The sequence below is a fragment of the Ovis aries genome, chromosome 4, assembly GCF_016772045.2.
Source record: "Ovis aries strain OAR_USU_Benz2616 breed Rambouillet chromosome 4, ARS-UI_Ramb_v3.0, whole genome shotgun sequence".
Lineage (NCBI taxonomy): Eukaryota > Metazoa > Chordata > Mammalia > Artiodactyla > Bovidae > Ovis > Ovis aries.
Genome location: NC_056057.1, coordinates 20,061,534 through 20,086,243, shown reverse-complemented (window position 1 = coordinate 20,086,243; position 24,710 = coordinate 20,061,534). Strand labels below are relative to the sequence as shown.

General features: G+C 33.0%; 1 protein-coding gene across 15 annotated transcripts in view; it reads right to left on the bottom strand.

Annotated features, from left to right (window-relative positions):
• The window catches only part of PHF14 (PHD finger protein 14), a 194,940-nt gene that overhangs the window by 43,708 nt on the left and 126,522 nt on the right, over positions 1-24,710 (bottom strand). For 6 of the 15 annotated variants that reach the window (XM_042248412.2, XM_012176405.5, XM_060414527.1 and 3 more), the window contains exon 17: positions 10,311-10,428. In XM_042248412.2, coding sequence (XP_042104346.1) covers positions 10,311-10,428 — 118 coding nt within the window. Of the gene's footprint in view, positions 1-10,310; positions 10,429-11,178; positions 13,537-14,210; positions 19,609-24,710 lie in introns of those variants that run through there. The other 9 variants (XR_006059599.2, XR_009600334.1, XR_006059600.2 and 6 more) reach the window with 9 other exon arrangements.

Here is a 24,710-nt window from a genome sequence, read left to right as displayed (position 1 = left end):
GCCTGGCAGGCTACACAGTCCGTAGGGTCACAAGGAGTCAGACACCGCTGAGCGACTAATGTACACACACACACATCCTGTATATCTATGCTTCGGAAACCAGATCACAAATATCTGCTAATCTATATTTTAAAAACAGAATTTTAGAATACTATTTTTGTCTTTAGAAGTTGAAAAAATAGTCGAGTCCCTCATGAACACAAAAGTGAACTGAAAGAAATGCTCTGATGCATTTTGAACTTTTCAAAGTGATTCTTAAAATTTTTTAACCTCTATAGGCATACCTTAAAGAGTTTTCAAACCAGCGAAGCAGATAATCATTTGTAGCCATTATCGAAGGTACATTTAACAAAAAACCAACTTAACTTCAGTGACAATATAACACTGCAACATAAACCTTTAAGAAACCTTCAGAGAAAACATTAAAATAGATTGCATCTTAGCTGACCAGAGTGTAAATTTAGCATATGAATATGGTCCAAAGGAAAAAAGAGAACAATTTATTAAAGCTAGCTAAAATAACCTATAGAAGTCTGAAATCACAAAAGAATGTAGATGGCTGAGCTAGATCACAGGTCAAGATACAGTGGAATAAAAAGCCTCATAGATGGATCTTTATCTGTCAAGAAGAAATGAAACATTTTTAAACATTTTATAGATGAGGTAACAATTTCATACTCTTTCGTTAAAGAACAACAAAAGAATTAACAAAAGAACTAACCCACATGAGTTTAAACTGCATAATAAATAGTTTTGATCCACCGACAAACAAGATATTTGTTTCTGAATAAGATCTTTTACTGTAAAATTACGCTAACATTGAAAAAATATACAAAATCTTCCAGTTTATACATCAAGTGGCTGACATGGTGCAAATCCAAAACTATCTTTGCAAAAAGATTGTATGTGGTTGGTTTTAGTTTCTCTTTACAGTACAGACTTTCAGACTTTTACAACTCATGACAAACATTAGGCAGTAATATTTGACTCAGCTAAAACACAATGCTTAGTGCCTAATAATTTTTTTTTTTCACTTTTAGATCCCTTCCCTCACTTCCCTCCAATTATAATAGGTTAGATTCTGCCAGGACCAGATAAATCATCTATGTTGTCAAGCGGATGCTCCCTAAACATAGACACTTACTTCACTGAATTTTATAAAGAAATGGCCTTGAAGAATTATAGTCCATCTTTTAATACCTTATAAGGGAAACATCCTTAATTGATTTATTTTATAATTACCTTTAGTCTCCTATTCATTAAAAAGATCAGAACAGATCCCATTTAACAAACACTTTTCCTTTTCCTATTACTAGCAGTGTTTATTTGTAAACGAAAAATTAACTGAGTTTCTATATGATGAAAATCTAAAGTGGCTTCAGGACAAAATCTAATTTGAGAACCTCTTGCAACAAGGAATAGAGAATCAAATTTCTAAAACAAGGCTTTGAATCAGGCAGCTCAATTCCAGAATGAGGAAAGAAGAAAGGGAATATTAGCAAACCAGAGATACTACAGTACTGAACCTGACTCAGTCTACCTTGAACCTGCTTGTCGGGTTGAAAGTCCCATTAGAGACGAATAAAGACTGAGAATGAATGATATTCTGTAGGTACAATACAAAACTGTGTGTAAGGAATTTTAAAGAAATTAGGGTCAAAGAAGGTTCTTTGACCCGAGGTTCTTAAACATTAGTAAGTATAATGATCACCTGTGGTGCTTATAATAATGCTGATTATTGGGCGTCATTCTAGGAATATTGGTTTAGCAGATCTGCATGGGCCCTCCACACTGCCTATTTAATAGTACTTTGAAAGTGAAAGTCACTCAGTCGTGTCTGACTCTTTGTGACTCCATGCAGTCTACAGAACTCTTCAGGCCAGAAGACTGGAGTGGGTAGCCTGTTCCCTTCTTCAGGGGATCTTCCCAACCCAGGGATCCAACCCAGATTTCCCACATTGCAGGTGGATTCTTCATCAGCTGAGTCACAGCAGAAGCCCAAGAATACTGGAGTGGGTAGCCTATCTCTCTCTTCTCCAGCAGATTTTCCTGACCCAGGAATCAAACCAGGGTCTCCTGCATTGCAGGCAGATTCTTTACCAACTGAGCTATCAGGGAAGCCCTAATAGTGCTTTAGATGACCCTAATGCCAGTGTTTGTAGGCTATACTTTGAAGAGAAATCACTGAAATTTGGGCTAGGTAGATTGACAAGTGATGAAAATCTCAAATTATAATATCAAAATCACAAGTTCAAGAATTTTTTTTAAGAAGAGCATATTTGATATTCCCAGAAGAGATATTCTACTTTTAAAGTTACATGAAGATAAACAAATGTAGAAATTTATATATTACTAAGGATGTATATTATTAATGGTTTCTTCCACTGAGAATCAGGGGAGCAGGTGGCAGAGAGAGAAAGGTATGAGGTGTTAAGACAGGGTTCTTAGGAATTTATACGTATAAATCACTGCCCTTTAACTTAAACATATAAAGCATGTATTAAATTCTACCTTTTTGAGAGACAGGCATTAGTAGCATCTGAGAAAGAGTACAAATTTACTTATTTACTTTATGGAAAGCTTTCTTCTGGCACAAATGTTTGTGAGATATATTGAAGGCACATAATCATTTTACGGAATTCTAAATATATTTACACAGTTGCCCTAAAAGTTAATAACCTTAATTTCCAGGTACCACAAGGAATGTAAAAATGCTGGCCCAGAACTCCCCACATTTCCATCCTTAAAGGTATTCCAACATTTATATGAAAAAAGGGTATGTTTGCTGATATATGCCTGTTCCTGATGCTTCAGATGGTAAAGCATTTCCCTGCAATTTGAGAGATCCAGGTTTGATCCCTGGGTCAGGAAGATCCAGTGGAGAAGGAAATGGCAACCCACTCCCATATTCTTGACTGGATAATCCCATGGACAGAGGAGCCTGATGAGCCACAGTCCATAGGATTGCAAAGAGTCAGACATGACTGAGGGACTAACATTTTCACTTTCTTTATTTCTCTAAAAGCGATTTGATGAGTCTTTTACACCTTGATAAAGTAAATTCATAAGTTATCTTACAACTATCTTCAGTAGTTTGCTACTTTTAAATTTTATTTACTTTTTACTTTCATCTCAGTTTCAAGTTTATAGGTTTCATGACCTTGACATGGAAATAATATTCCTCCAGTCTATGGGAAATTTCTTTGATACTTCTTCACCTATTAACAAAACATGTCTTTGGTTACTAAAAGGGAACTCTTGCCTGTATCAGTTATGACTTAGATATAACCTTACTTTATTTAGTGTAGAACTCTGAGAAAAGAAATATTTTTTACTTGGAATGTGTAAAGATAAAATATAAAACACAGCAAACTGCTCTTCAGATTACTTAAAAAAAAAAACATTTTACATTTGAAAACTCAGAACATTACTGCTGATTTTGAACCTTTCTCTCCACAGCTCAAATGACTGCTTACTTTTAAGAATGAGAAGATGTGTTATTTACTGACCACATACACTTTGATAAAGTAAATTTTAAATAATGCCATTAAACTTTTCACAAATGAGCATCCTGAAACTCACATTAAGTGAAGCAACATGCTGAAGGTCACAAACATTGTAAATAGTTATTAATAATCCAACCAATCCATTCTGAAGGAGATCAGCCCTGGGATTTCTTTGGAAGGAATGATGCTAAAGCTGAAACTCCAGGACTCTGGCCACCTCGTGCGAAGAGTTGACTCATTGGAAAAGACTCTGATGCTGGGAGGGATTGGGGGCAGGAGGAGAAGGGGATGACAGAGGATGAGATGGCTGGATGGCATCACTGACTCGATGGACGTGAGTCTGAGTGAACTCCGGGAGTTGGTGATGGACAGGGAGGCCTGGCGTGCTGCGATTCATGGAGTCGCAAAGAGTTGGACACGACTGAGCGACTGAACTGAACTGAACTTTTTATTGATCATTATTGCCGGCTCAAAAAGCAGTTTACCTGATTGTCTTAGACACGCTTATGAACCCTTTCTTCAGGTAATATTTTTACCACGTAACAATTTTCAGCAAAACCAAGATTGTTAATGCCCTGGTGGCTCAGATGGTAAAGAATCTGCCTGTAATGCAGGAGACCCAGGTTTGATCCCTGGATCTGGAAGATCCCCTGGAGAAGGCATTGGCTACCCATTCCAGTATTCTTGCCTGGAAAATTCCATGGAGAGAGGAATCCGGCAGGCTAAGGCTCAGGGGGTAGTAAATAGTCGGAGATGACTGACTGAACACCTTTCACTTTCACTTTTACCAACTATAGTTAGAATTGTTAATGGTTATTACTTTTTATCGAAATCACAAAACACTGCTATTAGTCTCAAAGTACTTGATAAAAATATTATCTAGAGCACTCTAAATTAAGACTTAAAAGACATTTATACAATTATGCCTGCCAACCAGCAACTGCCTGAATTTAGCCTAGGTTAGGGTACAAGATCTACTGAAGTGTGTGGAAATCTAGCAAAGAGGAAATCTGAAGTTTAAATATTTAACTCTAGCTATCATGAAGGATAACCACACCAGTTTTAATTCTCAGACTTTTAGTAAGTCTACAAACTACCAGATTTGTTCTATGGGATTCTAATTTAGGATACTACGTAAACAACTTTTCTCTAGACTTTACGTAAGCGTATCAATAAAAAGGAAAATCAAAACTCAGGAAAGTTTGATAAAACATATTGTTATAACCACTAACATCATACAAGTTCTACAGAAGAAGAATTCAGAAGATGAATACTGAATTAAGATGGTTAAGTGGTATAAGTTTTACCCAAAAATGACTTCTCTGTCAACCATGCTAAATTTAGAAACTTAAAAATCTAACCTAATGCCAAATAAAATCCCAGAGGTCAAATGAATAGCAAAAGTATTAAAAAGTCCTCTTTTATGGGTCAGTTATACAATTCAAATTTAGAAGAACTTTAAAGGATAACTCATTTTAATTTTATATTTTTCATAAATCTTCATAATACATAAAGCTCAGACATTCAATTTCCAATATCACCAGGTTCAATTAAATGTGCTTGTTTAATGTATTGTGGCAAGATACTCCTTGGAGAGATTGTTCTGTGCAGTTCTTAAAAGAATCAAAATTCACAATGACTATTTTATTTGCTAATAAATATTCAATATGTCATTTTGACACAAGAATTTCAGTTATATAATTCTACCTGCTCAATGCAAAAAAAAAAAAAAGGAAAATGAAAATGAAACAAAAATTATAAAAAAGCATACTTCCCTACTCAGGGATTTCTAACACAAATGATTATCAATAAGTACTGCACTTGCCTGAGCTAGTGTGTCATGAATTTGTAGTTCCAGAAAATCTTCCATATGGATTTAGATGAGATTTTCATGCATATGAATTCAACTTATTACCACTAAAAAGAGTACCAGAAAGATGAAAGAAGAGTGAAGCAAATGGAAGTCTCAAGCTAAGACAGCTCATTTTGTAGTGTTCAGGTAATGATCTGTCATGTATACCCTTTGGCTTTTCAGAAAACACAGCATGAACAGGGATGAAAAGCTAGAATCATAACTGGCACAGTCACTGTAAAATATATGATGTGTATTTAAATCCTCAGTGGCACTTGTGAATATATATCACTTCTATAAATATTCTTTCAAAAGGATTTTATTCATGTTCATTTAACCATATCAAAATATCCTCATTTGGGGTGTTTTAGCACAAAGCAGTTGTTGAGATCTATATCAAGTATACCCTAAAAAAGAGAGACTAGTTAATTGTGCCCTATATTAACGTGGAATAAGAGGGAGAGGGCTCAAATAAATACAATTAGAAATGAAAAAGAAGTTACAATGGATACCCGTAAGCAACTATATGCTAATAAAATGGACAACCTAGCAGAAATGGACAAATTCTCATAAAGGTACAATCTCCTAAGACTAAACCAGGAAGAAATAGAAAACAAAAATATGAACAGGCCCATCATAAATACTGATATTGAAATTTCCATTAAAAAACTCCCAACAGACAAAGTCATAGACCTGATGGCTTCATGGATGAATTCTATCAAACGTTTCAATAAGAATTAACCTATCCTTCTGAAACTCTTTCAGAAAATTGCAGAGGAAGGAACACTCCCAAACTCATTCTAGGAGGCCATCATTACCCTGATACCAAAACTGGACAGAGATATCACACACACAAAAAAATTACAGACCAATATCACTGATGAACATAGATGCAAAACTCCTCAACAAAATACTAGCAAACCAAATGCAACAATACATTAAAAGGATCATACACCGTATACCATGATCAAGTAGGATTTATCCCGAGGATGCAAGGATTTTTCAATATCTGCAAATCAATCCATGTGAATACCACATCAACAAATTTAAGAATAAAAGCAATAACAGTAGAGAAAAGGAGCAAAGAAAAACTGGCGATATATTTAAGGAAACACCTATACAAGATTCTGTGACTAGCAAATGTATAAGCTAGTCCTTGTACAAGCAAGTGACTGACTGTCTATCTGGGACAGGATGAAGAAAACCTGAAGATGAATCCAGGTATTTGGCTAGGGAGAATGGATGAAAGTAAGGATGGAAGAAAAAATGAAAGATGGGTGAGGTAGAGGAGTAAGAACAAAATGCATTGACTTTCCAGGCATACAGCATTCAATGGCAACAGTATTTTCACAACATAGCAAAGCACAACGGGAAAAACCTAATGCTGGTGATCGGTAGGAATGAACTAGCCCCACTGAATACAAACACGTCACATTGTCTTGGATAGCTACTGCCTTAGTTGAGTATCTTTGAAGCACAGTCTGTAGAAGAAAATGTTTTGTGCATGTGTTTGTATGTATGTGTATAGATTTGTCTCTCTACGTGCGTTACATGTAACATTTATATCTGAGCTCATGTAGCTGGTCATTTTTCATGAAACCTAGTGATTACCTATGGGCTTCCCTGGTGGCAGACAGTAAGGAATCTGCCTGCAATGAAGGAAACCGGGGTGTGATCCCTGGGTCGGGAAGATCCCTTGGAGAAGGAAATCGCACCCTACTCAGTATTCTTGCCTGGAGAATCCCATGGACAGAGGAGCCTGGCAGGTTATAGTCCATGGGGTCGCAAAGAGTCGGACACGACTGAAGCCACTTAGCAGCAACAGTAACCTAGATATGAAGGATTGATAAGGCAGAGACAGTCTTGTACTTTGTGGGTTTGGATAGAATAAAAATAATTTTATATACAAATATTGAATCATTATGTTGTTTATCTGAAACTAACATAATGTAAGTCAATTATATCTCAGTTAAAAAGTCATTCTGTTAGGTAAATTGTTATTAAATCAATATCATTAATTATATATTATTATTAATTTAATATACTTAGGTATATTTTATCTTTCATGAGCTAGAACTTTATATCATGGGTTGAGATATGTTGAATCTTGTTAGACTTTTGTGTTTACAAACTTTAATTTCTGTGAAAGTGAAATTAAAAGCAATAGGCAGGATTAGTGACAGAAGATTTTTGCTCTCACAAAGCTTATGGAAAAAGAAAACCCATCACTTCAAAGACAAAGTCATATATAAATACATTACGCTGCTCAGAGTATGAATGGCAGTATTTTAGCGCTTCCACTAGTACGCAAAATTTAGAGATAATGTTTTAACAGTTAAATAATGTTTAAAGCACAATGCATTTTCAAGCACATTTTCAACTACACACCCATACCTTATACAATAATTTATTACACTGGAGTCAAATGTTTATAATAAAGTTAAGACTTCTTGGATTAATAATCCTGACTATCATATATACATATTTATGGCTATTAACAATTTTATATTCACTTGCCTCCACCTAAATTTATTGCAACTGATTCCTTTCTCCTGGCAATAACTATTTCTACCTTAGCTTTTAATATCATTATAATATATGAACATGGCAAATATACCTAGTATTACCGAAAAAATATCATTCCACCAAAGCCAACAGAGGATAATAAAGGACAAACAAAACGTATTAACTTTTATTCTGGATTTCTTTTAGGCTCCCAAATGATACTAATTTCTTGACAGATGTTAATATACTGCTTTCTTAATTTAAGCGTTTCTGCAGCAATTTACTGAATTGTAAACCTGACATTATCAATGTTTTCTTCTTGGAACCCAATAATAGTCAACACCTTACAAGAGAAAATGTAAACAGAAATTTACTACCTGCTGGTCAGGAATGAAAGTTTTCAAAGTGAGCAAAACAGAGTTGATTTAACACAAGTATCCAAAGGAAAGAATTAAGCTTCCCTGGAGGTACTAGTGGTAAAGAACCTTCCTGCCAGTGCAGGAGACCTGAGAGATGCTGGTTCCATCCCTGGGTTGGGTAGATCCCCTGGAGAAGGGTATGGCAACCCATTCCAGTATTCTTGGTAGGAGAATTCCATGGACAGAGGCTAAAGTCCATGAGATTCCAATAGAGTTAGACACGACTGAGCAACAAACGTTAATACAACTTTCAGCTTAACTATTATATTGCTTAATTTTTCACAGGAAAAAAGTATATAATATTCATCTTGATATGATAAAAATATAAATCCATTTCACTGCTGTAATTCTCATAGTAAACTGCTGTGACATTCAGCAGTGAGATACCATATTTAGATGAAAGTTTGAAAATGCTGGCTGTTTACATCTGGTATTCATTCAATCACAGGTCAGAGTACAGCAAGTACAATGCAACTTTTCTAACAATGTATCTTACTAATAGATTTCCATTCAGAGTTCAAAGACCTTATTCTCTCAAACAGAGCGAAAAACAAAATATGGGAACAACTCAATGGCTACTGGCATGCGCCTACTGCATTTACAAAATATTCGTTTTATATATTCCTAACATATGTGAAATACATCCCCTTGCATTTTCAATGTTCATTAATGAAGTTACTACATAACTTAACAAAGGCACTCTGGATTTAATAAAATGCTACATATAGAAAAAGATTTATTCATAAAATGCAATAAATGTTTTTTCAAAAATTGCTTTCCTAATTGCTTTTTGAGGGTAGAAGAAAATCCCAAACAAAAAACACACTTAGAAAAATTACATCACAAAGAGTCCCAGTCCCATAAGATGATTATTTAAAATCTACATTACACTATTATTTTTTCATTTAAATATAATTTCTAGAAGTCATTTTAAAATTATGTAATAAAATATTTTGATATTAAATATGCTCTATCTTAAACATGGGTCTTAATAGCTGGAAAATTATTCTTGATATCATACAGTTTAAAATCTTGAGTAAAAAAGCTTGATTATTAAATAAAATGCGTAATATTCTATTTTAATAATCATTATATAAAATATATAAAATTTTAATAAATTTCATTGTTTGAGAAAACAATAATGAGTTTTTTTCCCTATAGTCAAATGCTTTTCTGTAATTTTTAATACAAAAGCTTTTACAGATGGTATCTGTGGTAAGCTTGAGCAAATCATTTTAACTGATAAAATGAGCATTTTTGATTCCATAATCAGACAGTAATTCAGTGTCAATTTTAATTCACCCTAAGAAAAACAAATGCACTGAAGTGGCATTTAGGAAAGATGGCTTGAAGTTCATATTACAATAGACAGTCAGCTTTTGCTGTCTATTTAAAAGAAGAATAATTTGTTTAACCTAATTGTATTGTCTTAGTTCAAATATATTCAATGTATCTGTCAAGTGAGTCAAAGCATCAGGAGTCCAGCTATTCACTCACACATTTTAAATAAAACATATAGTTATCTTAAAACGCTGATCACCACAATGAAAGGTTTGAGCTACCAGAGAAGTCTAAGGTTATAATACTGATATTCAAAAGATATAATTCCAATAGTTTATTTTCAGAGATAAACTATGAAACAAATTTATTAGGTATTTCATCCTTTCTACTTATCTAAAATAATTATCATAGAAAATTTTAGTATATAAAAACTAGTTTTCTCAAAGAACACACATTATAAAAATTCATAATATATTGATTATATATTAAGATGGGTCATCTATAAAATTAAATTGGGTTTTATTGGTTATTACCTAGGGGTGGTAAATAGCAGACGATGACAAGAGTTCTTTACTCTTTAAGGGCAATAAAATCACCAAAGTAGTATTTTCTTAAAGTGCATCAGATTAAAATGTTGGTCCTTCATATACCAATTATTTTTAAACTGAGGAAGCTGATGGTGAGATGTAGAAAAGCTATCAAAATAAACAGAAACAAGACTTTTTCTTATAGGTTTTCCCCCCTTACCTTAGAAGATGAAGAATCACACTCCTGACATATCCATCCATAGCCTGTTTGTTTAGGAGATTTTTTCAAAGGAGGATCCAAACAACCAAAATGGTAGCACAGTCTGCATTCATCACACCTGCAGGGTAAACAGATTTATGGTGTATCTAAATAATATTAAAAAACACCTTTTTCAGAAAACAAAAAACCAGTAAACTACTATATATTTCAACTGTAACACTGTTAATTCTATCCTTAGCTGACAAGATTACTGAATTAATGTTTATGAAAAAGACAATCTAAACCTGAAATAAATGTTTTAGGAAAAATAAAATACCAAAACAAAATTAACAAACAAAACAAATATCATTTAGAACACACTGAAGATAGAAATGTTAAGACCATAGGAATAAATTCATGTGTATAGCCATGTTTTCAAAACTAATATTAACATTTTCAATTTTGAACTTTAATAATAATCACTTGCCTATTAGTTTTAAAATATTTAATAAGATACATATAATTAAGACTGAATTCAATCTAATACATTACGATTGTTTTAAAAAAACTTAAAATCTAATGAATTCTACTAGACCACACTAAGCTTAATTCTATACAATTCGTGTATCTCATCACTCTCCAAGTTAAGGTAGATTCTAGAAACAATTTCTAATGTTTGCAACATGCTAACATAATCTATAGCAAATAAAAACCATACTCAGAATTTTGTTATTTTCTAAAATACAAATTTTCTCAAAAATTTACCTGCCACTTTCAGTGCATTTGGGTTGCAAAAGTACCTCCTAAGTACATGTTAAAGCTTATTAACAAACGTTTTGATAGTGTCTTTGCCACCTATGAGGTACAAAATCTAAGAAAACTACCATACCTATTCTTCGTTTCAGACAATCTCATCCTGCTGACAATGAAGAAAGATCTGTATTATTTCAGTGTTTTTCAAAATGAATTTTGCATCAGTTGGAATAACAAGATGAAAATTTAACAACAAATAACAAAGTTGTATATATTTTATAGAAAGGATTATATTCCTCATTTTGTGTTCCTTTTTTTAAGTTAAAAAAATAATACTTTCTACAAACCAATCTGTCACATTCTCAATGTATAAGTTACCCTTACTGATTTAAAACATAAAAAGTTGAGGAATTTATAACTAGGAAAGCAAAGAGGATATTTCATAGACAACATATTTAAGTAATATGCTACTTAAATAAAGTACAAAATAACTATTCAATAACTTTTGTTAGAAAAAAAGGGGAAGGAGTTACTATGATAAACAACATGCAAAGAAAAGCAATTTATTTTCACAATAAAGGGAACTATAAATTTACATTTATAGTAAAAATTTCATATCATTCTACAAAACCTAATCTCCCATTTCAGGAATCAAGAGTTTCAAAAAGTTTAGCAAATTAGCTAAGCTATTCAGGTATAAAGAAGTCTAAAACAAAATACTATGTCCTAAGTTTACGTATGCATTCCTCTACAACTTTCTTCTTATAAACCTAACAAACTTCAGTACTTTTCCAAAAACCTTTGCTTAGACTCAAGAGATGGACTTGAATAAAAATGTTTATTATAATAATTTTAGCTATACAAAAAATCAAATCAAATGGAATAATAAATGGTACTCTATTTGTTGTGCCAGAATTACATAACTATCCAAAATATAACAGTAGTTAAAATGTTTAAGTGCCTATTTTCCTATTATTAAGAAAATGTAATAGATAATAAATAGCTAACATCAAACATTACATCAAACTAAATGGCAAGCCTGTACAATTTTATGTTCTTCTCAATTGAACTTATTTACCTTTCAGTAGTTAAGGTTCCAGTTACATCAAACACATACAGGACCCTTCAGAGTATAAGCATTTCTGAGTTATGAGAAGCTAGAGATTTCTAGATGGCTAAGAGTGTACTCCTTCAAGCACGGAAACTATTTATTTCAGTCATCTTCAATGTGAAATTTAAGAATCACATTCTTTGCTTCATCAAGAAAAATCTGTTAGATATGGTTTACTCTCTCTTTTTCATCCCTGGGTCACAAACACGAGTAACAGATACTGCTACATGTCTAACAGTTGTGCCAGACTTTTGTGTCTGGAAATGAGTATCATCAGTCTGCCATACTGTCTGAATTGTCGTATTCCACTATTTTAGGTCCTCACTTGCTTGAAAAATATCAGTCACTACTTTTCTGATATTGGCAGTGTTACTTGTTTAAGTAGCATCTCCCCAACAATAATTCATTGTGGATTCAGAAAACAGATCACTCAAATCTGTGTAAATTGATAGTTAAAAGAGCATGGAAATGAGAGCTGCTAAGTACATGGGCTCAATTTTGGTTAACTATAGTCTTTTTTGCTTAATTTAGGTTTTTTAAAGCAAGTTTAGATTGCCGATAATCTAGGCTTTTGATAGTGAAGAGCTATAGTATTAATGTTTTCCTAGTTCATATTAAATAACAACCTAACTACTGTATCTTTACAAGTCCATGCCATAGTAAACTTGCAAATTATGATTTCTAGTGTACAACTAGAATCAAATACTATATGAATACAGAGGTAAATCATAATTTATTACCTTTTACCTTCATGTACACCTTCATGGTGTATGAATATAAAGATGTGTATATACACAGATATTTCAATCTAATAATTGTTTCCTAAGTGGCTCAGATGGTAAAGCGTCCACCTGCAATGTGGGAGACACGGGCTTGATCCCTGGGTCAGGAAGATCCCTGGGAGAAGGAAATGGCAACCCACCCCAGAACTCCTGCCTGGAAAATTCCATGGACTGAGGAGCCTGGTAGGCTACAGTCTATGGGGTCGCAAAGAGTCAGACACGACTGAGCGACTTCACTTTCAGTTTCTTTCTTTCAATCTAATAAATTAAGAACAAGTTTGTGACACTGAAGTAGTTAAGATTTGCAGCTGATTTCAATTAATTGTAAACTCAAGCTATCTTTCAGCTCAATAAAAAATGCAAAAGGAAAGGATTTTATATGGTAGATTTGTTATAAGATGATATTGAGTAGATGCTATTTGGAAATGACCCAATCCTTACTGACTCCTTCATTAATTATACTTTTTAGAATGGCTTAGTCTACATACAGAACAAATGTATTAGTGTTGGGTTCAAGAGGAAAGGAGGAACTTACTTGTTAGAATCAGGGGGTGATATGGGAATTCTCTGAAGTTATAGCTCACTCACTAGTAAGTAAAAACTGCAATTCAAAGACTAAGTATTAATAGCAAAAAGAAGCAGTTAATACACTTAGGAACTCCCAAAATTCAGGAGAGGCAAACAGAAATAACCCAATCTTGAAATCATAACTATTAATTAATAAGTATAAGTGCTTTCTAAAATGACTAAAATTATTTCCATGCAGAAAAAAATATATTTGTTCTATACTAAACTATTTAATTGAAAATATCTATAGCTTCATGTGCTGGTAACAAAAATATCCTGAGTGATACAAGGGAACTCCAGTAGAATTTGCAAGAATTACTTCACCATAAACAAATGTAAGAGATACCATTAAGAATCCTAGAAATCAAAGAACAATTTAGATGGTAAAAATGGTGAATTACTTATTTCACGCGCACACATACCACTTTGTTAACTTTGGCAAATTTTGTCAGCCAACAAATTATGGCTTAGGTTACAAATTTAGATCATTTTAAAAACTCAAAAATCAGCGACTTGTAAAGATCTGCGATCATTCCGCTACCAAAAAACTGAAATAGAGTTGAAATAATTACTGATCCAATTACTATGACTGCTACATCTAATTCTGACATATACTTGGAAATACATAACTGTAACACATAATATGGAACATATTTATCAAAATAATAAATACTATGAAAAAAGCAGTCATTGACCCACAAAAGCATACTGATATAACACAATATACTTTATTAAATAACAAAAATGTGTCTATGTTAAAAAAACAGACTAGTATACCAATGGCACATATATTAAATGCGAAGACAATGTCTTAAAATAGCAAAAGATAATATAAAACTAACGTATAAAGAAACACAATGTTTTTTTTTAATAAAATGCAAACTGGATGCCTAAAGAATATCCTTGAAACATCTAATAAACTTGTACACATTAACATATTATAGGACATTCTAAAATTACAATTTTAAATGAGATAAAATAAATCCCATTTATAATAAAAGGAAACCTGATTGATTAATTAGATTCTTACTAAATACAACTTCCTACCCATCAGATTCATAATGGATACAGATTTAAACAATAAAGCAGCTATATGTATATAGTCTTTTACACATTCATCTAACAAAATACAGTGACCAAATAAACATAGTTCTATACGTATTTAAAATACTTACTTAGCATACGGTTAAGTATAGCACCCTAGACAAAGAAGAGGAAGAAAATGATTTATGTTCATATGTCCTGTGATCCATAGAAGCAATCAATCATGTGTTTGTCTGATTACTGAGAATATGCATATAAGTAAAAAGAAACATTTCCATCTACACCTAAGAGACAGGCTAGTGTTGCAAAGGGTTTCTTAAACTCCCTTAATTTCCAATTGATAATTTTATTGGGAAAGTACACTAAGTAACTACTTTTTAACCAAAATAAGTTAAGTGTACCTCATATATATATATATATATAATTATATATATATATATAATTTATAGCTAGATGATCAGCTAAATTTCAGGAAGAACAGAAATCCACAACATGGGACTTGAAAAGTGATGTACATGTATTATAACTAGGATGATCCATAATCATAGCTATTTTTTACGTCAATGAACGTTTGATAGATCCCTTTCAAGTCTATACGGAGTAAAACAAAACTGACTCTGACAATGTACACTATTACATTGGTTCACTTATAAAAAGAAACACACACAATTAAGTATCAAGAGAACTGTGGGTTGGATTTTCTTCCTTTTTCATCACTTCTATGTAAAAATTCTATATAAGAATAATCAAAAGAATTGTATTTGAATATAAGATTACTTACATAAAATCTTACTAGCAGTTAGAACACCTACACAAAGGTATTATTAACCAGTAGTAATAGACTCTTTTATTGAATGGTAGCCAATTATTTCAATTATTCATTTTAGCAGATGGAGAAAATGCAGGTTTGTGTCCCATGAGTTAAATCACCTCTAAAATAACACAAGCTTGCACGAAATTCTGCATTCTACCAATATTAGAATAACACTTAATATCAATAAAGGCAAACTTTATTCCTTTTTACAACACTTTCAGTGCAAATAACCTATATGAGCATTTTCTAAATAATTAGAAAACATCTATTATAACATATTTCACATATAATGACTAATATGGAGTTCTTGAACATATTTTTATTAATGCCACTACAGACTTCCATCACATGCAATAATGAATGAATGAGTGGTAGGAAACACAAAAATATCCTTTACACATTTAAGTATATTAATTGGAAAAAACATTTGGATAATTATTAAAATCCAAATTCATTTTTAATTTCACTTAAATAATGGGGTTAATTCAGCTTGCTACATCTGCATCAGCCAAGTTATAAGATTAAAAGTGAAAGGAAAAAAATAAAACATGAAACAAAAAAGTTCATATGAAAATGCACAATAAGGTCAAGTTCCTCTTCACAGCACGAGAGAACGATGAGACATTTTCATACCTGAAACATGTCTGCTTCGTTCTGTAATAAACTGATCTCCATCTGCTCATGCCCTTGGAAATCTTTCAGCAGTAAAACCTGCTGTGCTCAAGTCCCACATAACTTTGTATTTCCCTGCTCATAATTAACTAATTATTCTCTAATCAATAGTGTAGATCTTGATTTTACAACGTATATTAGATAAATGACATAATGGCTGGAGGTCAATCTCATTTTATTTACAAAGCCCAGCATGAGCATCCAACTTCATTATATCTTATGTACCTGAACAGCAGTGAATCTTATCAGCAGGCCTACAGAAAGTCTTAAGATTGAGTACTGGGACAAAGAGGCCTACATTTTTATTAAATTAAAAAAAAAAAAAAAGAAGCATTTGCAAAGCATGTCCAGATCAGAAATATTTTTAATCACAATCCTTAGTGTTATGCAAACTGACAAAGTGCTGACTCAGACAAGTAGGAAAAAATTTCTGCCTTCATATATCATGTAACTCTAAAGCTGAGTCTCTTAAACAAGTTTTAATTGTTGAAATGATTCCAGAAAATTTAAAGAAAAATTAATGATGTCAATATATCATTCTGCTGCAGAGTCCTTCTGAATTCCTTGAGAAGATTTTTGAAAATATTCCCATACTGAGAAACAAGTGAAGCAGTGTTAAGTTTTGTCAAATAACGAATATTAAGCGTTTAAAAATAGTGATCTCTTTAAGTGTATGATGTAAAAACAGGGAAATAGGATAGTGACTGTGAATATTCTTATTATTTGTTAGTAATCAATCTATTTTTACTATTAAAAATGCAAAATCAGATAAACACTCAAACACATGAATAACAATGATATATAAATGATAAAAAATTTCATTTACAAACTTAAAATGGATAAAGGTTAAGGCTAATTTCCGCTTTCATGTTAAACATAATCCTAATTTCAAATTTTAACAAAGTTCTATGGACAAAGCCTATGTGCCTTGATTCATTTCTGTGCCTAAAATACTGCGATCTCCATAACAGGTATAAAATAAACACCTATTTAATTGAACTTATGTATAATAAAGAAGTTATACTGAATGTGTTGTAAATAGAATTACCAGAATCTCTTTTACCTAGAAATAAATATTTTTGAAAATTTAAGGGCCCTTTAATGAGATTAAAGCCACATACAATCAATTGATGTCAAGCACAACACCATGATTCTTTTAAAAAATACTATATACAAACGGTTGTCAAAGGATGTCCCTGGCCAGCAGCAGCATCATCACTTGGGAACTTGTTAGAAAAGAAAGTTTTCTGGCCTCATCTCAGAGCCACTTAATCAGGAACTGCATGGAGAAGGAGGAGGGAGTAAAATGCAGAGGACTAAAAGAAGACGGGTGGTATGTGAGCAATCTGCTTTTAAACAAACTCTCCCTGTGATTCTGATGTCCTACAAAGTTTCAGAACCACCGCTATATACTGTCATGTCATTCTTCTTGTATCTCAGAGTTATTTATTTTACCCCTTGATATTTCAGTATTTTTTTCCTTTCCCTATTATGAGACAATGAACCATCATTCACTTGTTTGGCTGTTTTCTCTTATATATGTCTGTAAAATATGAACAGTTTAGTGTATATTTCCTTAAGTACACACTAATATCTCCTTTGAATAACAACTGGACCAATTTCAGAAAAGGGTTAATTCTGTTCCCTGGAAATATAAGAGTCTCTAGGAGATTATTAGGAGAAAGTGTTTTATCCTATTCTATTCGAAAGTTCTACTCCAAATACAGGTTTGTAGGAAGAATGATCTTATGAATTCTGTGTTTTACATTTTTATATTTATATTTGTGATCTGTGACCAAGATTCTTAGAGCTAGCACCAAATATGGAACAGGTTATCTACCACAGAAGTATAAAGTAAGACAGAGAATGAAGACAATATGTTATTACAAACAGAAAAAGGTGGAAAGGATTTTGATAGACTGACATCAAAAGCATAAGACTTATTAATTATTTTTTCAAAATAAAAAGTCTAAAATAAAATGACCATTAGTAATTTCTCATCATATATCAAAGGAGGATCAGGTCCCAATGCATTAGCAATTCCTTTTTTAAGGAAATGGAAATCTGCCATTTTTCTTAAAATCAGCTAAAATTCAGCAACAGTAATCATTACCAACTTTTTCTTAAGATTATATAGCAATAAATAGTGAGTCCTTCTCCTAAGGAAAAAAAAGCCTACTGGTTTTGCTACAGGTTACTAATATTTTTCCTCCAATGTTACAAGGTCTTTCAATAAGTTGATGATCTCAGTTTATACATATTTTATATACATTCTACTTTTATTACATATCCAATAATTATGGTTCCTTAGTATAACTATAGATTACTAGCATATAGCAACTTTATACTGACACTTGCTTTTGATTATCTATAACATTTCCTACTCTATTCCTAATGTTTAAACTATTTTCAATTGCCACTATACCTGAAAAGATGTCCCAAACCACATCTATAAATCAGGTAATTCCAAGAGACGTGTTGACAATTTACATGTAAATATGCATTTCAATTTCAGCAAAGAGTCTCTTCTAAATCAGTTCAAGATGAAGTGACGAAATATTCAACATATTTCTGTCGTTGACTTAAAACTGGATCATTAAAGCTTGAAGATCAAATTTTAATTCTGCAAACCTTTGGAAAGATACAGATGTTGATGAAGATCTTTCATTTGGCAGGTTGTATAGTCAATAAGCTTTGTATCTCTCTCCTTATTTTGTAACCTCATATTTACGTTTGAGAAAAGTAAAATTAAACCGAACAGAGAAAGTTTGTATTAAGTCAGTGAAGACTCAGTAAGTTTGGTTACTAAAAATATCTAGAGATCAACACGGATATATCTTATTTATTTAAAATCTGAAGTTGTAAAAACTGCATGCTAATAATACTAGTGCTTTCACACTAGAACTAATGAGTCAAAACTAGAATGGCATATTCTTTCACAAGTTTTCATTTTCGCTGAATTATTATAAATAAAAGTAACATTTAATATAGTCTACAGTTGTTTCCCAATGTAGCATTTCATATATGAATATATGTATTAGCTGGATGAAACAGAACAGCAGACTAGTGGAATGCATTATCTTTCTTATTTGATACTAGATTTGTTCAACAACAATGAGTAGCACATTGCATGTAAGTCCCACAGGCTTCCACACTCTTTAGTAAGTCCAAACACTGTATATCATTTGCCAAAAAAGCAAGAGGGGAAGACATTACTTAATGGACAATTCTGACAAGACATTATCTAGTAGTTTTCAACAATGTACATATCAAATGTTTCTGATTTTAAAAAAAAGTTGGAGGGAAAAAAAAGAGAAAAAAAAATCCATAGAGGCAAAGTAATTGCCTTGTCAGTCCAAGTAACAAATCAATCAATTACATTCTATTCAAACCTGACAAGCAAAGGCAACTTTTTGCAGTGATAAGCTTATGGGAAGGACAAGATAGCTGTTCTCCTTTACTTTATGTACTCTATTGAGAGGGTAATCCACATTTTAAAAATCACACTTATAAAAGAGGTTTCCAGGATTGCCTCCGAGGATGAGCTGTGGCAGAGTTGGGTCTCATGAAGGGTATCTACACAGTAAAGTGATAAGAAAAGAACATTAACATTTAAAGATCACAGCAGATCTGCACTATGTCTTATGAAACACTAAAAATAACCATGGTAGATTCAAATAACATATGATCTGGTCCAAAGAGACAGATGCCCTGAATCTAAATGCCATGATCTTGCAAAGGTTTTTACTAGTTAAACTGGAACTATTCTATCATTAGAAACACTGAGTAGCCTCTTGTATTACTCTTATTACTTGTAGTTGTCAAAATAAACCTTACTAACCAAAAAAAGAAAGCATAAAAATGATGAGGGGCTTGCATTTATACAAGCAAATATGTAGTTCAATCAATAAATGTTTTAAAAATAGCAGTTTGGTATTTTCTCATCAAATATAGCAATAATGATTGAGAAAGCATGCAACTATGCTAAAAACAAGTACACGTAATCAGTACAGTACAGGACTGGTTCTACTCAAGTAGAGCGTCTCAGGGAGGAAATTTTCAGATGATTCTTACTCCCCGGGCTTCCACTGCCTCTTTTATAAAAGACTACATTGGAAATGCTTTGTTACAATTATGAAAAGTATATCCCCAACTAGCTATTTGAGTAGATCTGTACAACAAGTGACAGAATACATGACATTGTAAAGACCTGGTCATTGATTATAAATACACTAATTTTGGCCAAATTTCAAAAGTCATTCATTTGTACTTATTTTCAAAACTTTCATCGTTTCTTGTATTTACTTCCCTATCAATATATTTTCTGAGTACTTTTAGATGCCTAGCAATTTGAGGTAACTTTTTTGATTGTGGTAAACAAAATTTTATCATTCTCTTCAGATATTTACATCTGTGTATATGAGGTGAAATTGCCAACTAGTCACACATCACAGCAAAAGTTCATTTCAATATTTATTAGAGAGATGTGTTTAATGCTTCTAAGTTCTACTGAGAAAAAGAAAGTGAAAAGTGGCACAATCACAGACAAAGCGCTACTGAAGAACTACCATGTCAAACTGAATAACCTCCAAAGCAAGGAAAAACAAAATTGTACAAGAAAAAAAGAATATAACATGAAACATAGTTTTCAGAGAAACGTACTTATCAACATATGAGAAGTAAACAGAATGAACAGAAGTCACTCACTGAATAACAAGGAAACAGACAGGAAGAGCTGAATTCCCTTGTTGAACAGTCACATGTGCTAACTTTTCTCAGCATTTCAGTCTGCAAGTGATGAGCTTTAAGCACATTCTAAACCTGATATTCTGAGAAATGCTTTGTCAGCAGGTTAAGCACTACTAGATAAGCATAATGCAAGAGGAAGCGACCACATCATTTATCACAGAAGTGCATTTAACTTGAACTTATATGCAAATACAATGGAGACTAGCAGACAACCCAAAGATGTATTTGTACTTAACACTGATAGGAATTTGAAAACAGAAACACTAGATATCATAGAAATCTGCTTTTAATTCTAATTAAATCTAGATTTAACTTTGAAAACACTAAAAAGCTATCACTAATATTCTTCCATTCTAAAATTTCACTTAATTTCCAGAATAAGCAATATGACTTATCCTGTGTGCTACCTTCCTAGGACAGAAGACTAGTGTGGTCTTTTATATCAGAGGTCAAGCCTTGACTTTGTATTCATTCCATGTGCTTCTAATAAGTTTACTTACAAATTAATGTAGAAAAAAAGGGAATTATATATTTTCAAAGGGCTTCCCTGAGGCAAGCTTCTTGTATAGTTGGAATTGCTGACCAAGAAGAAACATCTACTTTTGCCCCAATGAAGGCAAATATGCTAAAGAAGCATTTGTCTGGTCAGCAGTATGCCTAATGATTAGAGCATTCGCAACACATTCAAGACTGACTAAACTCAAAACTAATTCTACTACTTCCTGTTCTACCTATTGTGTGGTCTTGAACAAGTTAAAACTTCTCAGTGTCCTCAGTCATAACCTAGGGGTAAAATGAATATCTGTCTAATGGAGTTGCCTTGAGGATTACATGAGATAAACTATGGAAAACACTAGCACACTGGCCCTTAATAAACTCTATAAACTAATATAAAACTAGATACTCGGCAACTGACGTGAACAATATTAGACTTGTCAAACACTATAGTAGTATGTGTATTGGAAAGGAAGAAACTATTTTCTAATAACAATTTATATAACACAGTTTCAATATATCTTTGGGACAATGTGTACTTCATAGTGCTTAATGTCTCTGTACCTCAGTTATCTAATCTCCAAAATGGAGATGTCCACACCTCATATGACTGCTGTTAAAAACTGAATGAGATAATACATTCAGAGAGCAGAGAAGAGGATCTGGGATATAGTAAGCATTATTTTAACACTAGCATTATTTTAATCTCTAGTTCATAAAGACTTTATTAATAAAATGTTAAAATATCATTTTCTTATGTATTATTATCTATACTTCAAAATCCATCAGCTCCAACATTCATATCCTATCTACAAATTCTAATTCCAATTACTATGTCTATTCCATATGTCTAAAACTATACAAATCTATACAAACAGCACAAATCAAAACCTTGTTATAAGAGAACAGATGAAACGGGATGTTTGATTAAAAAAAAGAAAAAGAAAAATCAGAACACAATATAGTTGGTTTCTAACACTAGAAGTTAGAAAATGTTTGTTTTATATGATTCTAATGATTGAAACTGTCAAGAAGAGATACCTTAGCTGACTTGGAAAAGGAAACAGCCAGTGATCAGAGCAGCCTCTAGAGGGAATGGGTGATTTATATACTTCTATCCTGGCAGGGGCTCTTTGCCTGTTACTTAAGTAGTGATACTGAGCAGATGACTCAAGTGCCAAATTGACAGTGAGATCCTTTTCAGAACTGTATAGGATTTGTTTTGAAATTACTATGAGTTACAAAATCTGAGAAAAAAATGAGGTTGAGACCTTCATTTTATAGATGAGAAAATGACTATAATGGTAACATAATTCAAGGTCATTCATCTAGCCAGTAGCAGAGCTGTGGGTGTAATACCAGTCTTTCTAAATAATTGAATAACCCCTTTGATGTATAAGTTAACAATATTAACACATTGCAGTAAATAATGAGCATAAAATTACAAAAAATAAATTTTACTGAAAAATAAATGCATGAAATGAGAAATATTTCACTGCTATATATGATAAAAATTATAATGTTTACTACTCTAAAATTGCATACTCCAGAAATACCACACTTCACTATGTAATTAATGGTTACCATGTTCAGGCTTCTGTTTTTTTGTTTTTTTTTTTTTACAATCTACTTGTCTATAATGCATTTATTTTAGAAAGAAAATTTAAAAATTCAAACACAGATAACAAAAATATTTATAAATCATACTAAGTTACTTGAAGGTTTAATGGTTTAATATAGATTTGAAAATCAATGAATGTCATCATTGAATACTAAATGTGTGAGGCAGGTTAGCCACTTCACATGTCTAATAAAATCATCAAATGAGCTTAGTTATAAAGGAAAAAATACATACTAAATAAACATTTTCTTTTCAACCCAAATTTTATCAGAATACTATTCTAGTAAGAAAGATTCAGTGGCAGCTGGTCTATCTCAATTATCCAATTACAAATATTTTGAACATTAAACATCCCTTTCCCAATTTTTACTAACAGAAGAGCATTCTTAAAAAGAACTTTGAAGTACAGTTTCCTTCACAAGACTCAGTTTATTTTTGAATTTCCTCTTTAGAATCTAATCTCTTCATGATGTATTATAGAGCATCAGTTTGGTTCTAAAGACATTAACCACTGATCATTGTTTTTTATAAAGCTAGGTCTAAGGCACAAAGGCAATATCCTTAGTGTTAGGGATGGCTAAGTAACTCCTAAGAACAGTAGTATAAAGCATTCAATTTTAAATTTTAGACCCTTTTACCCTAAATGATTCAGCAAATGTTCAAGACAACCTTGGAGTGGTGCTATTTGGAGAAGAAATAACAACTGGGTTCAGGAGAAAATGAAGAAGCAGGAGAACCTGTGGCCTGCTCAGACAGGGAGGATTCTGGTGGACTTCCTTCAGTGACTGGAGTTCAGGTTTAGGTCATTTAATCAGGCAAGGCATAAACCAGAAAGTTGGAGGAATCAACATATATTAGAACTAAAGAATGCAGTTATACCAGCTTTACTAGCAATGAAAAACGTGGACAGCCAAGGCACACAGAGTGGAATCCAAGGAGGCCTCATTGGAAGTGAGAAACACAGACAGGGAAAAAGAGGAAACAATGAAGAAGCTCAAGTGTACAGAATAATCTAGTAGAGAACAGTGCAGACATCATAAGCCAGCCAAAAAAATGGGAAAGGAAAGAAATGGAGAGCTTAGTTTAATACACCCCTTTCTTCCTTGCCTCCTCATTTTTGGCTAATTATCTGCTGTAACCACTGGTGTGGACTTATGTTCCCCGAATATGAATCCTTTCCATTTATTTTTCCATCAGTCTAAGTTTGAGGCCCCCAAACTGGTCATTCATCACACAGGCCACCACAATATCAACCTCATAAAAGTACTCTTCTCCCTGTTATCTCCAACCTTCAGTGAACTCCCATTGTGTGTGCTTAAGTGCTTAGTCGCCTCAGTAGTGTCTGACTCTTTTGGGCCCCATGGGCTGCTGCCCACCAGGCTCCTCTGTCCATGGGATTCTCCAGGCAAGAATACTGGAGTGAGTTGCCATGTCCTCCTCCAGGGGATCTTCCCAACCCAGGGATCAAACTCACGTCTCTTATGTCTCCTGCATGGGCAGGCAGCTTCTTTACCCTACTCTCAAAATCTTTAGGCTGAATCCAGGCCCCAATCTACCTTCAATCTACATCACAAATGGCTCCAAGGATCCCACTCTATGTCTTTCAATTCACTTCAGTTGCATCTGACTCTGAGACCCACGGACTGCAGCATGCCAGGCCTTCCCGTCCATCACCAACTCCCGGAGTTTACTCAAACTCATGTCCATCGAGTAGGTGATGCCATCCAACCATCTCATCCTCTGTCGTCCCCTTCTCCTCCCACCTCCAATCTTTCCCAGCATCACGGTCTTTTCAAATGAATCTGTTCTTCGT